The sequence below is a fragment of the Pempheris klunzingeri genome, chromosome 22 (genome assembly GCF_042242105.1).
Source record: "Pempheris klunzingeri isolate RE-2024b chromosome 22, fPemKlu1.hap1, whole genome shotgun sequence".
NCBI classification, from domain to species: domain Eukaryota; kingdom Metazoa; phylum Chordata; class Actinopteri; order Acropomatiformes; family Pempheridae; genus Pempheris; species Pempheris klunzingeri.
The window spans coordinates 1,968,479-1,986,112 of NC_092033.1; the positions used below are offsets into that span (position 1 = coordinate 1,968,479).

A 17,634-nucleotide genomic window follows, 5' to 3' on the forward strand; every position below is an offset into this window, starting at 1 on the left:
TCTGCTTGTTTTTGATTCCAGGACTTAATCGTCTTTTGAGCAATAACTCCTATGAGGCGGCGTTCCCTCTTCACGAGGTAATCTGACCGCATGAATTCATTAAATACATTTTTACGTCATGTTTGTGGTCATGAAGACGGTCGAGCTCATCACATGGGTCCTTAACCCTTTAACCTTCTGCTCAACCACATGGTAGAGCACATTTTGACTCACTATATCTTATTGAAAACATGTTTTACTTACGACATCTCAACCGTTTGGTAGAGGCCAATATTTCAAAAAATGTTTGTGATTAGTGCCCCGAGGAAATAAAATATATAAAGAATACATTTTTTCATTGCTTTTTTCTTGATGAGGATGTTAAAGGGTTAAATCTCTCCACTGACCTCCAGAGGATTTTAAAATCCTGTCACTGCTGTTATGAATCACTAAATGATCCCCCTCAGGTCACCTGGTCAGCTGTTAGTGTCTCTGCTCTCCACCTGTGGAACGAGCTTCCTGAACACCTGAAACTGTTTCCTGTGGCTTTCCAATAAATGAGCTACATAAAAAAGGACTTTTTATCTACGTCCTTTTATTTCATCGTCTCTTAAGCTCAAACTATTACATGTAATTTGACTGTTTTCATGTCTCTGTACAGCACTTTGAATCGCCTCGTGTCTGAATGGTGCTCTATAAATACATTCGCCTCGTCTCACTGACACGTATGACATGACGTCTTTGTGTGTGTGGACTGTTCACAGGGGAGATACCACAGCAAAAACTCCATCCGAACACACGGAGCGGAGAACCACCGCCACCTGCTGTACGAGTGCTGGGCCTGGTGGGGGGTCTGGTACAAGTACCAGCCGCTGGACCTCATCAGGTAGCCGTGATACATCCTCACCTTCATCTGCAAATGTTTTCTGTTTGACCAGATGCTTCGTTGTTTAAATGTCTCCAGATCTCAGCAAAGAAAGCTGCTGTTTCACCAGTCATGGTGTATTTGTATATGAGTGATGTCTCCTGGCCTGGACTTTTATCTGAAGCAGGCTGAAGGACTAAAACTGTCCTCCTCTTTTCCTGAACCTAACCAGGTAGTTTTGGTGCCAAACCAAACACGTGTTTATTGTTGTTTCCATGATGCCGAAGGTGCTTGGTGCGGTCAGGGACAGTTTGTTTAGTAAATTATGGTCCCATTTAGAGGAAAGTAGACCAGGAAGAGGAGGGAGGGGCTTTAGGGGCGGGGCTACCTGCTGAGTGAAGCGGTTTTTATGGCACGAGCGTCACTTCTGATTCCAAAAAACCAAGATGGCTGACGCCTGTAAAGCTAAAACACGAGGCTTCAAAATGGCCAAGAGGTGACTTCACTGTGGCTACATCCACCTCTTTTATAAGGACTGTGGTCTCATGGATAGAGACACTCTGGGGGGGGCGACAGTCTTTTACTCATCTGGGAATGAGAACCATTTAGAGCGAAGACCAAACCAGCCAAAATATTTCTGCAGCAGGGCGTCCTGTGTGGCGTACGAGACGATGAAGCTGGGGACAAAATGGCCGTATTTGACAGCTTGGGATGAAAATGTACTGGATATTAACACACAGATAGAAACAGTGACTGAGATGGGAAAATGTTACTTTTGGTGAGTAATTTATGAGAATTTATTAAGTTAAAGTGATGAGAAAGGACATTACACTTAGTTATCACCAGGAGCTTTTCCCCTGGTCTGTATCTGGGAGGATATACAGTATTTTCAGGGACCCCCAAACTGAAGAACACCCCGAACTCGTTCCTGTCGTGCTCTGCTGCTGTTTCAGGAGGTACTTCGGGGAGAAGATCGGCCTGTACTTCGCCTGGCTCGGCTGGTACACGGGGATGCTGTTTCCTGCAGCTCTGGTCGGCCTCTTTGTTTTCCTGTACGGCGTCTTCACCCTGGAGCACTGCCAGGTCAGGTAAACACACCCCTGCTCTTTTCTGATAACGATATGTGAGTTTTGTATTTGACACATTATAAAAAGCTTTGAGTTTCCACAGAAAAACTACAGATGAGACACTCTTCATTGGAAAAGTCACTTTTTTAATTTGTTTTTGCATCAATAAGCCTACTCACTATATTCTAGACTCCATTCTGCAAAGAGTACCATCTGTTTTATCTCAATGCAGCAACATCCACTGATGTTTTATATATTATATGAATGTGAAAACCTCTATTTTATGTTCTTGAGAATTCAATTTAAATATTGTGAGGAAAAAAAACTAATATATAAGTGCGAAATGATCCCATGGAAACTTATAATAATGCCTGTTAAATTAACTAAATTAAACATAGTAATTATTCTCTGATTTAAATATAGGAAGCAGTCATAGCCACCGCGACGTCCTGGTTTCAGAACCCTTGTGTCTGATTGGTTAGGTTTCAGCATGACCCGCCTCTGATTGGTTACTCAGCAGGAAGCCCCGCCCTAAAGCCCCTCCCCCTCCTCTTCCTGGTGTATTTTCCTCTAAATAAAACCATAATTTACTAAATAAACTTCCTGCTGTGCTGAAGAAGACTGTAAACTAGTGACTGAGAGCAGAAACTCATCAGGAAAATGTTCCCTGAGCTGAATTTAAGGCTCCTCAGCATCGATTTCACTGTTCAAACCCAAACCCACGTTGACTTTAACTGTCGCTGGTTGTAACGGCAACTTTATCGGAGTCTGACGGGCTAAATGTTGTTCTCCAGTAAAGAAATCTGCCAGGCCACGGACATCATCATGTGCCCCATCTGTGACCAGTACTGCCCCTACCAGAGGCTGTCAGACAGCTGCATCTACGCCAAGGTACCGTCACCGCAGACACCTTTTTAAAAAGAGACTGTATTCATTCAGCCTGAATCGTGTTTCGATCTGTTTTCTAGCGCCACGTTTAAGGACTTCCTTTCTTCTTTGCAGGTCACCCATCTCTTCGACAACGGGGCAACTGTTTTCTTCGCTGTGTTCATGGCTGTTTGGGGTAAGTCAGTGAGCTCATAAGGGGCAGCTGATCGTCCATCAATCAGAAGAGTATTTCAGGGAACGATACTGAACTTGATCCTGAGGCACACAGATCCCACTCGTTTGCACGTTGAGTCCAATATTCACTCTCCTTTTAGCTCTGTTTTGGTCTCCACCAGCTGCCATGGCTCTTTAGCCGCTAAATCCGCCATGTTCACCACCCGAGAAACCAAAACAACGAGCTTAAAGATGCTAAAACGCACTGAAGGACTTATGCGATTTACTTAATTGGGTGATAATTCTCTGATCAGCACCTTTAGATCTATTGTTTGAATACAAATCTTGATGAGTGCAGCTTTAATTTCAAACCATTATCACTACAGACACATGACATTGCATATAGACTGTACGTTGTTTAAAAACAGGGTGCATTTACTATTCAGTATGAAGTCCATGTTTTTATTTAGTTTTGGTAGAACCAGGAGCCTGTCAGTGCTGAACCAGGTCCCAGGGTATGGAGGGTCCGAACAGCTTGTTTGAGACCGTGACGGGTTCGTACTGTTCAAGTGGAGCAGACGTGGAGGGCGATGAAGCAGCAGCAGCAGCATCGTCTTCACGCCGTTGATGGCTGGCCTGTTTATAAATGCCTGGGTGGAGGGATGAAGGTGCTGAGGAACACAAAAGAAAGGAAAATTAACCAAAAATCAAGACTGATTTGCACTGGTATTTTTAAACCTGGTCCTTTTTTTTAAACATATTTTAGTTTCGAAATCAGTAGGAGATACAAAATATTTGGAATTGGTCCAGTAGGTCGCCTCAGCCAGCAGCCAAGAATGGATGGTGAACATGCTTTAATGGCTGCAACATAATCCTTTGGGGCAATTGCACCCAGTAAAAATAATCCACTAAAAGAGCTTGTTTGATCCACTGACAGGCTCAGAGTGTTATTCTAAGTGTGTGACAGCATCATGGAAAGGATCCCTACAGAGAGAGACCTGGAAGATCCTTTTGGTTTAACCACAAACAGCACACACACCAGACTACATTCACTAAAACAGGGATTTTACCTCACAGTAGTTGCTGGTCTACCACAGTCTAAAGTAATTTGTTTGTGTTCATTTGTGTTACACAAATGTCATGTCAGATCTGAATTAACCCTTTAAAACACCAAAGTCACACATTAACACAAACAAATTACCTGATTTGGACGGTGGTAGACCAGCAACTACTGTGTAAAATCCCTGTTTTTATGAATGGAGTCTGGTGTGTGTGCAGAGAGCGATATAACGGCTGTTTGTGGTTAAACCAAAAGGATCTTCCAGGTCTCTCTCTGTAGGGATCCTTTCCATGATGCTGTCACACACTGAGAATAACAATCTGAGCCTGTCAGTGGATCAAACAAGCTCTTTTAGTGGATGTTCTTTAATCAGGCGCAATTGCCCCAAAGGATTACATTACAGCTGTCGTTTGTTTGCCGCCTGTTATCAGCTGCCGGCTGAAGCAATCGACTGGACCAATTCCAAAAGGTTTTGTAGCTACCAGCCATTTCAAACCCAAAATAAATAAATAAATAATAAAAAATAGGGCCTGTGGTTAAAAGCACCACAGTTATCCTTTAATTCTTATATTTTATCCTGGACAAACTACTTGACTACACACGAGAACATTTCTTCTTAATCTGTGGATTAATTCTCAAAAACAACTCTTTCTAAACTTTCATTATTAGCTATTTGTTGATGCATTACAACTCAACCAAGTAACAAAAGCTGTTGCAGCAAACTAAATGCTCACCAACAAGTGTTTTAAAAGTCTCTGCATGCTTTAGAGCCGCTCGCACTCGGTTGTCAAGCCTCCAACATCTCAGCATGAAGAACAGGACTAAACACAGCTGGAGGGCAAAGGTCAACACGCCCAGCACGATTATGGTGTGGTTAACTGTTGAAGGTAAAGAGGAGAGAAAAGGGTACAAGGTGGTTTTGCAGCTTCGTGCTCAGAGCTGTGACATGAATGCAATCATTGTTCTAAAGAGTAATTTGTGCTTTTTATATGTAAGTTAGCCAAAAGCTTAAAGACACATAGATTAAAAGTGAGGGCATGCTAGAATACCTACAGCCTTGTTGTTTTGCTGTGTGTTAATAATTCACACACTCAGACATATTCAGACAATGTCCTCATCACAGTGGAAACTCTATCAGACCCCACACTGTCGCACTTATACATTTTTTATGGTGACTTGAAGGTAGAGAGTCATAGACGGATTACCGAGCGGGTCCACTGGGCACAGGTCAAGGGGGGGCGACAAGAACGTCTATCAAAGTCTTCAAGGAGATGCAAAGCAACCAGTAAGGGACATAAAATGACCAGATTGAGACTAAAAACAACTACTAAAAGACTCAAAATGACCTAAAAGAGACTCAAAATGACTGAATACGGATGCGAAACAACCAATAAGAGACACAAAAAGGCCATATTGAGACTAAAAACAACTACTAAAAGACTCAAAATGACCAAAAAAAGACACAAAATCAGCGACTAGATGTGTGCGAAGTAAATAAAGATGCAGAATGACCAAATTGAGACATAAAATGACTACAAAAAGACACAAAGTGACCACAAAGATCCCAAAAATGAGCAAAAAGAGATCAGAAACAACCAAAAAGTGACACAGAATGACCACATGGAGACTAAAATGACTACAAGAAGACATGAAATGACCAAAAAGAGACACAAAACTACACGTCTGTGCTCGGGGTCCCACTGGCTCAGAATCCATCCACGGGTGTAATAATCATTTTTGCCTGAAATCAAACCATCGATCTGCATCTCAGAGCTCCAGAATAACAGACCTATAGCAGTGACATGTTACAGTACCAGCTGATGATCTGTTTGCTGCTGACTCCCACTGGGTGACCTCTGGCTGAGAGAAGCCCAGAGTCAGGTTCTGGTTCTGGTTCGATCCCATCGGTCCGATCGGACACTGCGGCAGGAGCGTCCCTGTACAGCCGGGCACAGGAGACGTGTGTTTTACTCACATGGTGCAAAAGGTTAAAGTTTTTAAATTAAACCTGTTTCAGTTTGGCCCTGATGAGAAGTTATGCCCCCAAATAACGCTGGGCTCGCAGTCCGGTTTGAATCCGTCCTCCATGCGGCTTCATATCCCACCAGGAGTGTTTCCGAGGTGTGATTAGTTGATTTGGTCAATTTCGCTGCTTCTAACTGCTGCAGTCTGTCTGTAGGTCGTAGCCCAGAGGTTCGTCTTGGACTCACAGAGACTAAAAACAACAACTTAAAGACACAAAACAACCGCAAAATGGCCACAGAGACTGAAAATGAGGAAATGGAGATGCAAAATGACCACAAAAAGATTAAAAACAACAACTAAAAGACGCAAAACAATCAAAAAGAGACACAAAATCACCCCATGGAGACCAAATCTGTGGTGCTACAGGCAGTTAAAGTGTTTGTCCACGTCCAAGATGAACCTGTGGTGGTTCACAGTGTTTAAAGGTCACAAACAGACTGGATTTGAATGGTGTTAATCAGGTTACGAGGCTTGAAGACCATCACGTCAGAGTAATATTAGATGTTTATTCTGGAGAGTAAAGAGCTCTAGTTATCTAGTTATCTAGCCTCGCTCTTATCTCGTCCACAGATCGACTTTAACAACCATTAATAAGTTACAGACCGCTAAGTCATGCAGCCTTTGTGTGTTTAAGTCACCGTGGAGCTGCAAAAACAGGAGGAAACAGCTGAGAGGTTGATGTTTTGTCAAAGAGAAGAAACAGAGATCATCAGACCAAACTTAAACACACTGACAGTAGAGCGAAACACACTTATTAACAAACAAGACGAGCTACACTGATGTGACAGTTGTGTACAGGAGCCTGTGAAGGATGTTTCCACAGCTGCACATTCACGCCAGATGTTTTCTGATGCGTTCAAATATTCCACTTTTTGCCCGTTTAAAGAAAAATCGGAGAGAAACCGACCTTACAGTCTCTTCTGCTGCCGCCGCCGCCGTCCAGAAGAATGTATCTGCAGCAGAGGGTCGGCTCATTAAGGTTCCTCAGAAGTGAGCTCCACCGCTGTCTCCACACGGGGGGCCGCTGCCCTTCTCAAGACAGCTGTGCCCTCATGTTCAAAACACGTTCAGCGGGGAAAACCAGCTCAGATTCTCAGGGTGGAGGCTGCTGATCAGTGTGGAGCCTCTGCACACAAACTGCTCCTGGCAATTAGTGAGCTATCCACAGGACTTTGTTCGGGAGTAGCTGCCCTCCGTGCTGCCTGAGTGTCATGTGATCACTTGTCCCCTCCAGCTTCATGGAGAGTTTCAGTGTCTTTCGGCTCATTGTTTTGGTTCCATATGCTGAGAATCGGCCTGAAGCCGGTTAGCACGAGCACCAGCCCCACTTAAAGCTCCAGTTTCTAACCTGAGGAGTTACACCAAGAGGATATTTACTTTGTGTTTGATGGAAACGCAGCTTTAGAACAACCATCACACACACACACACACACACCAACAAGAACATCAGTACACATCAGAGAGCTCAGCCAGGTGAACCGCCAACACAGTCCACAGGACCTGTGGGATGAGGAAGGAGCTTGAATGTGTTTAAATATGAACAGTAACAGTAAGAGTGCTTCAGGTAAACGTATTGTGTTTCTGAAAATTAAACGATCTTTATTCTCGTCCTCCAGCTACGGTCTTCCTGGAGTTCTGGAAAAGGCGCCGAGCCGTCCTGGCGTACGACTGGGACCTCATAGACTGGGAGGAGGAGGAGGTGAAGTACTTCCCTTTCACATACGATGAATGTCGTGTGGAGAACCGGAAGGTTTCGGCCATTTTCTGTTTCTAGAAAGATACGTTTTCATTTCTTTGCAAGCGATGACCAGTTTCTTGGCTTCACATCAGCTCTGACGGCGAGAAAACGTTCGCCTACTCGAGCCTTTTTTAAAAGGCTGCGCTGAGCTAAGAGTCAAATCAATTCATGACTCACCCAAAATGTACAAGTTCTTTCATTTTTACAATGAAAGCTCTGAGCAACCGCCGATCTTCTTATGTTCTCGCCTCCAGCCCCACAGACTTTAGCCTGTCAGAGTCCGACTGAGAGTCTCAAGACAAGACGGAGATAATAAACCTTCTGGAAGAAAACAACAACTTTGTGTTTGTGGTGTAGATTTAGGAACAGGTGATGAAACAGGTTTTTAAAATCTAAATCTGAGTGTGTTGTTCTCGACAGGACGTGTTTGGCCGGTGATCACGTGGTTACTTGATCAACTCCCGGCTTCTTTGCAGCAAAGATTTCAACAAATAAATCAGAAATTTTCAGCAAATTTTTGTGCTCATCTGCAAAAAAAAACAAGATGTGCAACAAAAAGTGCACCATAGTTCATAGTTCACCATTTTCTTTGCCTCACTTGCCTCTCAGAGCTTCTGTACAACCCTAAAAACATGTGTACTAAAACACTGTGGGTGGACACTTACTTGTATTTGCTGTAATTGATCATATATTTGTAATTTAAAGATTTAACACTATTGTTTGGGCTTCTGCTCTCTTATATGGTTGGATTCATATCATTTCTTCCACATACAGAAGCACCTAATTAACCTAACGAAGCCCCTCACATTAGCTACGTTAGCTACATTAGCTACATGTAGCATGTGGCTAACGTGGCTACGTGCTGCTCACGTGTGTCTTGGTCCCTTCAGGATGAAATTCGCCCCCAGTTTGAGGCCAAATACTCCAAGAAGGAGAGGATGAACCCGATATCTGGAAAGCCCGAGCCTTACCAGGCCTTCACCGACAAATACAGTCGCCTCATCGTCTCAGCGTCCGGGATCTTCTTCATGGTGAGTTTCTGGGGTAGATAAATCACCTCTTTGTATTCACTCGTCCTGATTGTAGACTTAAACAGTCTCATCTTTTATTTGGCCATTCTGTTGCCAGACGATCCCGTATGAACCAAACCGTGACTCGATGTGTGAACTGATGCTTTTGCACGTCTCTGTGATGTCACAGATCCTGGTGGTGATCGCCGCCGTGTTCGGCATCGTCATTTACCGCGTGATCACCGTCAGCACCTTCGCCGCCTTCGGCTGGGCGCTCATCAGGAACAACTCTCAGGTGGCGACCACGGGAACGGCAGTCTGCATCAACTTCTGCATCATCATGCTCCTCAATGTGGTGAGTGTACATTCATATCCTTTTTATAGGCTGCTGTTCCATAATAAGTCTCTTACAATCAGTCTTACATCACTTCCTCCTTCACTAACGGCCTCTGACATCCTGTTTTTTCCAGCTCTATGAAAAAGTTGCTCTTCTTCTCACTAACTTAGGTAAGTTGACTGCTAATATTTTAAGGGGCTATCAGACGGAGACGTATCGACGTAACACATCTCCTGCAAAATCCTTGTTTTTAGATGCACATGAAGGTTAAAATGTCTTCAACTTGTCAGCAAAGGTGCAGAGCCAGGCAGCCAATCACATCAAGGAGGCGGGCTTTACTACTTCCTTCCTGTTTTGATGACGCAATTACGAATATTAGCCGTCTTTAACTAAGATGAACTAAATAATTCTACAGTTTCCAGGCATCTGTTGTTTTTACTGCTTGTTTACCGCTACTGGCCGGAGCCAAACCCAGCTGACTTTGGCCGAGCGGCGGGGTCCGCCACGGACTGATCGCCAGCCAACCACAGGGCCACACAGTGTTTTTAACCTGCATGTCTTTGGACTGTGGGAAGAGGCCGGAAAAAACCAAAAAGCAGGGGGAGAACGTGCAGCAGTAGATTTTATATTATTCTGTGTAATTCAAAGTCACCAAACGATTTGGTGGAAGCTCGTCTCCTTCTGATCGGCCCTTTAATTCTATTACTGTTCGTCCATTGATTTGTCCATAAAGTTGTGGTTATTATTAGGATCGATACAGTCACTAATGATCGGCGTGCATTTGTGCAACATAGTCAACAAGTAATTAGATATCACCGTATTTCGGACTGTATATTCTTCTTTATGGAAAAATGAAAAAGATGTCTGTAATATATGCAAATTAGTGCATATTTAATGAGATGTGTCCTCATTTGCATATGCAATGCAAAAAACTTGTATTACAAATTGCCTTAATGTCAGTAATCAGCTGGGGCACTTTTCTATTAGTGAGACGTTTAATGTCCCACCTTTTTTTACCTGCTGCTCCGTCATCTTCATCTGCTCGTCTGCATCTCAGCAGCTTCTCCCTCGTCTCCCTCCACAGAGCAGCCGAGGACGGAGTCGGAGTGGGAGAACAGCTTCACCCTCAAGATGTTCCTGTTTCAGTTTGTCAACCTCAACAGTTCAACTTTCTACATCGCCTTCTTTTTGGGAAGGTGAGGGAGCCGCCGTAACAGTGATTACTAATAATAATGATACTGTAATACTCAGTATCACGCTTATATACTGTAGATAAACTACGGTAAGATAAACTTAATTCAATAATAACTCAATAGTCAGACAAATGTGAAAAGAAGATGGACATAAAAATACAAAAGACATAAATTACAATTGTTAAATTGCACTCGATAAATAAATTTCCCATCATGAAAGGTGATAAAACAGGAAAATATTTAGTTCCTTAATTTGTTTTTCGGCCATGAAAACCAGCAGGAACAATAAAATAATCTTTTCTTTTTTGCAAACGTTTAAAAAATTCAATGTTTAATTTATTTCTAATGTATTTTTAAATTATTTTCATAATACTCTGAGGCAGGATTATACAACTCTGGAGAGTCAGCAGAAAACTAATTTGTGTAACACCATAATTCAAGCAGACGCACAGACAGAGCCCTGAGGGACACCACAGGACATATGAGCTCTCTCTTCATAGGAAACCCTAAAAGGACTCTCAGTATTAATAGTTATTATTTTATTTATGTCCCAAACATTCACAGCTCTGAGTGGAGCTGATCTGGACTGTGTGTTTTTACCGCTTTATGTCTGTGATGCTGCGTCTCCAGGGCTTTTTGTTTTGTCAGCGTAACATCTGAAACCTCAGAAAAGTCTTATTAAAGATATGAAACATCTCACTGAGCGTCTCTTTCCTCTCCTGACAGATTCACAGGCCGGCCTGGTGCGTATCTACGCCTTATCAATCGCTGGAAACTGGAAGAAGTGAGTAATTACTTCGCTCTCCCACGGGGGAATAACAGCAAAGCATTATGGGTGTAAGGGCGTCCAAATTGAACATTAAGCTATTACAGTATGCCCAGACACCAGCATTTAACCCCCATCAGCAGTAGGCGCTGGTCTGAGGGATAAAAGCTCCTGAGCCGGCGCTTTTAGGTGCTGACGAGCTCCCACGGCTGCTCAAGTGGAAGTGACCATACTACTATTAACTATATTATATATTACTATACTGTACACTATTATACTATATACTATTATACTATATACTGTAATACCGTACACTATTATACTGTATACTATTGTACTATATACCATTATACTGTATACTATTGTACTATATACCATTATACTGTATACTATTGTACTGTATACTATTGTACTGTATACTATTGTACTATATACCATTATACTGTATACTATTATACCGTACACTACTGTACTGAATACTATGTTATGGATAATGTTCAGTGATGCAGGACTTGAATCGTACTGAAGAAAATCAACAATTTGACACAAAATACTGACCTGAAAATAATTTTATTGAGTCCATAGCAACAGTCTGGTTATATAGAAATAACAGTCAGACTGGAGTATTCAGCAAAGCCACGTAATAACATCCTGTAGACTATTATAGTACAGAGTACAGTGTGTGTAGTAATATTAACTGTGCACTGCTTGTGTAAAAGTCATCAGTATTTCACCATTTCTAATTAAAATTCACAAAAACAACACCGTCATGTTTGGTGTGCATGACCAGCACACTCAAACCTCAAGTACTTTCAGAATACACCTGGTTTTGTCTGGTGGAACACCTGACGTGCTCTGAAATAGGATCTAAAATGGTAAATATGTGGACGCAGTATTGAGAATGTGGTCAAAACACTGAAGCTTAGTGAGAGTTTCCACATAAACTCTACACAGACACACACTCAGCCCATTTATAGCTGCATTATGTTTAATTATTCACAAATAATCAGAACACACACAACAAAATTATTCAAGGCATCACAGCAATGTTCTCTCGACTGAAACTAGATGTCAGAGAGGACGAGATGCCGTCATGGCTTCTTGTAAACAAATATTTCACATTCATGGGCAAGAAACATCTTTGTCCCGTAGATTCAGATGAGGGCCGATCGCAGCATCTCTGTTCTGTTCTGCAGCGATGCAGAGTGCCTCCAATTTCTGTGCCGTTATTAGTGAGAGCTGGTTTGATTTGACCTCCTTTTCTCCCCCTCTCTCCCTCTCCCCCTCTCCCCCTCTCTCCCTCCTGCAGTGTCACCCCAGTGGTTGTCTCATTGACCTCTGCTTGCAGATGGGGATCATCATGGTGCTAAAACAGACCTGGAACAACTTCATGGAGCTCGGCTACCCGTGAGTTCCCAGCGGTTTCTGCTCTCAGAAGATGTTTCCAACAAACACAAATAACCTTTGTTACTGTTTCCTCTTCTTCTTCTTCTTCTTCTTCCAGGCTGATCCAGAACTGGTGGACCCGGCGGAGGCTGAGGAGAGAGCACGGACAGAAGGCCAAGGCCAGCTTCCCCCAGTGGGAGAGGGACTACAACCTCCAGCCGATGAACGCCTACGGGCTCTTCGATGAGTATTTAGAGATGAGTACGTTGCCCTCCACTGTTTCATCCAATGAATCCAACATTTAAATATCTAAAGTACGTACAACAGAAGAGTTTCACTGAACAAACTTAAAACTACCAACACCAAACCACAGATGCACAAAGTTAGAGACTATCTGCTGCTAATGAAGCCAGATGTTTCCCCCAGAAGGTGGTGCAGAGAAAACAGCTCAAAGAAGAGTGAATACTGGACAGAAACACCACTGAAGGAATGATAACGTCTGCTGTGTTCCCTTCCTTCCTCCCGCTGTGACGTGAAAACATCATGGATCCAGACCTCTTTCTGTAGCAATAAATAGCTGATTAAAAGCAAAGTGATCAAAGTGTTAAAACAGTGACACAGCTAACATGGAGGCTTGTGATTGGCCGATCCACAGCTGTCCTGTCGGCCATCTTTATATAAAGTCTATGGTGGGAATACGCAGCGGACTAGATCACCATGGTAACTGATGCAGCAAACTTATGTTCAGCAAATGTTCCACAGCAGCTCTTCCTGATTGGCTGAATGTTTTATACTGCTGGTTCTGCAGCTGATAGAACAGATTAGAACACTGATTATTATGTTCAATAAATACAGTTTCATTTTAATTTGACCCCAAACTGACCCGATCTCCACGTCGACCTCATTATGAAACCGAGTCAGACGCAAATGCATGATTGATTAATTTAATATAGCAGATTTAAACACAATCATTAGAGCTCTCTGCTACTTTTAAGCTACATTTAGAGTCTGAGAGCTCAAATATTTCCACTCATTCTGCCAGTTTTTATGTTCTTCGCAGCTCTCCGTCATAACCGTTGTTCCTCCTGACTGAAGCAGGCGGCATTTACTGCGTTTTACTGAGAAAACATCCAGCAGATTTGTGCAGAAGAGTCGACTGATGCTTCGTGATGCTCGTCACCCTTTAGGTTTTGTCGGGTGCCTTCTGAAGGTTTGCGGCTTTTGTGCTCGTTTCAGTTTTGCAGTTTGGCTTCACCACCATCTTCGTGGCAGCGTTCCCTCTCGCCCCTCTGCTGGCGCTGCTCAACAACATCATCGAGATCCGTTTAGACGCCTACAAGTTCGTCACACAGTGGAGGCGACCTCTGCCCTCACAAGCCAAAGACATAGGTGAATTAAACACAGTCACATTCACCTTTTTGTCCCCAGGAACAGGGAATACTGATCCTTTTCATCTGTGCCCGTTTAGGGATCTGGTACGGCATCCTGGAGGGCATCGGCATCTTATCGGTCATCACCAACGCCTTCGTCATCGCCGTTACCTCAGACTTCATCCCTCGCCTCGTTTACGCCTACAAGTATGGACCGTGTGCTGGTCAGGGCCGAGCGGGGGAGGGGTGAGTGACGCCTGGGCGGGACATCTTACTTTCCTTTGCTCTAGATACTGAACTGAGTGTTGGATGAGATGGTTTCTCGTGTCTCCTACAGGTGCATGATGGGTTACGTCAATGCCAGTCTCTCGGTATTCCGGGTGTCCGACTTTGAGAGGAGGTCGCAGCCCAAAACCACGGGCTCCGAGCTGGTTGGGGAGGCTGTGAAGTATTGCAGGTAGCGTGTGTGTGTTTGTTAAAAACAGTTTTAACCTGCATTGTGAGGAGTTAAAGGTTTAAAGCTCAACCCTGTCATGCATAGAGGTTTGATGGCACATCAGCCACTACAGTGAAGCTGCTGCATCATCTCATACACTCACTGCTACCCAGAGGGAAACCAAGATGGCCGACAGACAGTCAGAAACACCAAGGTGCTCATTTCTTTCTGTTCAAACCTTCTAGAAAAAGAAATCCTTGCAGAGAAGAAAAATATGGGGACATCAAGTAACATCTAAGGAGTCATGTGATTGACTAAATTTTCCAAGTATTGATTTTATATTATGATTAATCACTATATTTCAACGACTGAAGTTCAAATTTTGTTTTTCACGTCGAAAGACGAATAAAAACACTTTTCCTGACTGAGGTTATTATAATTCATGCATGAAAGGGTTAAGGTTTGAATTGGAGGGTCGGAGTTCATTTGTTGTGATGGTTCATCCTATAATTTATTTATTTATAATGCAAGTGTAGAAAAACAAGGATATTTGTGTCTTCAGTGGGCGTCAAGCTGAGAAAATGTCATTCATCACTCGTTACTTGCTTTATTTTCAAAAGTAATGTTGATAATTTATTAATAGTTACACTACCAGTGTCCCATTACAGCACAGAAAAACACTCAGGCTTAACATGAGCACCTCTCTGGTTCTGGTGATCCCTGTTGTCCTCTGTGCACACAAATTAATCCATTCATTGGTTTTCTTCATTCTTCCTCTTGGTTTACTGGCAGATTAAGTAACAACAAATGCTCAGATTTGTTCCACCAGTCATTTCTGGGGAGAGTAAACGTATTACTGCCAGACACGGAGCGAAGAAGTATCCAGTGCCCTAAAAGAAAAAAGGAGGAGCTGGTGTTCATTTGTAACAGGATTTGGCTCCAGGGTGGTTTTGCATAACTTATTTTGTGTGCGTTCATTCGTTTTATTAATGATCCCCATTAACCAACACACGGGCTTAGTGAGCTCCACATGAAATATACATGAGGAGTAAAACACCAGGAGTGTCTGCACAGGAAGCTGCACAGTAAAACAACCTGAAGCCAAAAACACATTTTATTTTGAAGGATGATGTGACAGGTAACAACTGTAGTGAACTTTACTCCGATTTGTTGATGCTTCTGTCAGTAGTTCCATCACTAACATGAGTCGGTATATTATCATCTGTTCCTGTGGGACGACCTTTGACCCACCAGGTATCGGGACTACAGGGAGCCTCCGGACTCCGCCGAGCCGTACTCGTACACGCTGCAGTTCTGGCACGTCCTGGCAGCCCGGCTGGCGTTCATCATCGTATTTGAGGTCAGTGTTTTTGACAGCTGGCTGCAAAAATACGGAGATCTAATGATGTTGTTAGTGATAACATAAAGACGACTCTGTTCCTGCAGCACATGGTCTTTGCTATCAAGACCCTGATCGCGTACCTGATCCCCGACCTCCCCAAGGACCTGCGGGACAGGATGCGCAGGGAGAAATACCTGATCCAGGAGATGATGTACGAGGCCGAGCTGGACAGACTGCAGAAGGAGAAGAACGAGAAGAAGAAGAAAGACAGGGCCCATCACAAGGAGTGGCCCTGAACGCACCATTCTGGTACAGCCAGCAGTGCGTGTGGTGCCTTCAGGGACCAATTGAGCATGACTGTTGATTTAAAATGGGTCTGTCAGAGACAGCATTTGAACTGTTTCATGGAGATAATGTTTAAAGCTTAACGGCCGTCATTTCAGACCCCAAAATCAACACTTGGTGGCTAGAAATGAGATCTACTTTCATGTACGCTCGTCTGCACTCATTGGATTGTGAATTTTAACTCTTTAATGTCTGTAGTCGTAATGTGGGGCATTAAATTGAGGAGTTTTAGATTGTAAAACAAGTCCGAGCTACTGATTTCATGCTAGAATAGTTCATAAGCAGCCAAATTCAAAGTTGGACCAAAAGAAAGTGTGTAAAGTTGCTCCGCAGTGTAGAAACAGTGCTCTCACACACTCCCTCCTGCTCCCAGGTGATCAGCTGGTGTTTCCACCGCACAGTGGAGGGAGGAGAGGAGCGCTGGGCTTCCTGCATGATCCTGGACCCTCACACCTTCCTCCTGCCGTGTCAGACCAGCGCCTCCCAGTGGACGGTGGATGAAGTGCGTCCAGCGGGGCCACGCGGTGACCGCCGAGCCCACGAGTCCGCGAACATGACCGACGTCCCCTTTGAACAACACACCGGGTTTTGCTACACCCCCCCCACACACACACACACACACATAGTTTCTACTGTGGACTCCCCAGCGTGCGTCCTCAGATCCTGAATGTAGATCTCAACTAAGACTAACAGATTTCTTCTTTTAGTGGAGAGAAGCTCACTGAATGACAAACCCTGTTTACATGTCTCCTTCTCCGAGGAGTTCACTTTTCTTTTTTTGTTGCTTTACTGTAAATAAAACTAAATGAATGTCAGGCCGTCTGCTCTGCTACAGCGTAGTGCAACAAAAACTAGACAATGCAAGTTCCTCAGACGTTGCGGTGGGATTGCTGGCTGCCGAGCCGAGCCGAGCCGCTTCATGTATATCCGGGCGCTACGCTGCTTTGCTTGAACAGCTTGAAAGCTGGACTGTAATCGCTTGACGGACGGCTGGCTACTAAACCGCACCGCTGGCTTAGCTTTCTGCGTCGGAGCAGCTGAGAGAGTGTGAAGAGTTCGAACATGAGGAGAAGGAAGTGGAATGTGAGCAATTAGTGAACGTGGAAGGACTCAGGAGTGAGCTGAGGTGTGTGTGTGTGTGTCAGACAGGTACAAATCCACCATCTGCAGCTACCTGTAGAGGAACTCTTCTCCTGCGCACCAGAGGCAGGAAACAAATGTTGGTGATGTTAATGTAAATCACTGCTGTGTTCATGTGTAATAAAGCTGCTGTGACTCCTCAGAGATCAGAGAAACAGTCTAATCAGCTGATTAGTGATCAGGGCGCCCCCTCCTGCTATAAAAAGGGGTTTGCAGTCACATGACTTTGGATGGAGGCCAGGAAGTAAAAAAAAAAAAAAAAAGCCAAATCAGAAAAAAAACTGGTTTTTCTACTGAACTGAGAGACTCAAGAAAACAAAAGTTTTTTTGGGGGGGAACAACTTTTTGGTCCAAGACCTGGATGCCAGGGTGGATTAACCTGACGATAAACATTTAAAGCTGCCGTGCCCCTCAGTGTTGCTACGGTAACCACTCATTTATCTGGCAAAACAATGGATCACCATAAGAAAACCACAGTTAAACACTTGTAGCATTTAGGCTGCACCCTGCAAAACACTCTGTAAGTTAGCCAGT

General features: G+C 43.7%; 1 protein-coding gene across 1 annotated transcript in view; it reads left to right on the plus strand.

The window, feature by feature from the left end:
- LOC139221587 (anoctamin-4-like) overlaps positions 1-16,374 on the plus strand; it is a 38,140-nt gene extending 21,766 nt beyond the window's left edge. Inside the window, exons 11-29 of the mRNA XM_070853502.1 lie at positions 22-77; positions 744-865; positions 1,798-1,932; positions 2,706-2,802; positions 2,914-2,974; positions 7,654-7,736; positions 8,666-8,806; positions 8,976-9,140; positions 9,256-9,292; positions 10,207-10,318; positions 11,042-11,099; positions 12,391-12,488; positions 12,586-12,728; positions 13,704-13,856; positions 13,936-14,083; positions 14,175-14,294; positions 15,528-15,633; positions 15,720-15,924; positions 16,334-16,374. Coding sequence (XP_070709603.1) covers positions 22-77; positions 744-865; positions 1,798-1,932; positions 2,706-2,802; positions 2,914-2,974; positions 7,654-7,736; positions 8,666-8,806; positions 8,976-9,140; positions 9,256-9,292; positions 10,207-10,318; positions 11,042-11,099; positions 12,391-12,488; positions 12,586-12,728; positions 13,704-13,856; positions 13,936-14,083; positions 14,175-14,294; positions 15,528-15,633; positions 15,720-15,911 — 2,027 coding nt within the window. The 3' untranslated portion in view covers positions 15,912-15,924; positions 16,334-16,374. The remainder of the gene's footprint in view (positions 1-21; positions 78-743; positions 866-1,797; positions 1,933-2,705; positions 2,803-2,913; positions 2,975-7,653; positions 7,737-8,665; positions 8,807-8,975; positions 9,141-9,255; positions 9,293-10,206; positions 10,319-11,041; positions 11,100-12,390; positions 12,489-12,585; positions 12,729-13,703; positions 13,857-13,935; positions 14,084-14,174; positions 14,295-15,527; positions 15,634-15,719; positions 15,925-16,333) is intronic.
- The last annotated feature ends 1,260 nt before the right edge of the window (positions 16,375-17,634 follow it).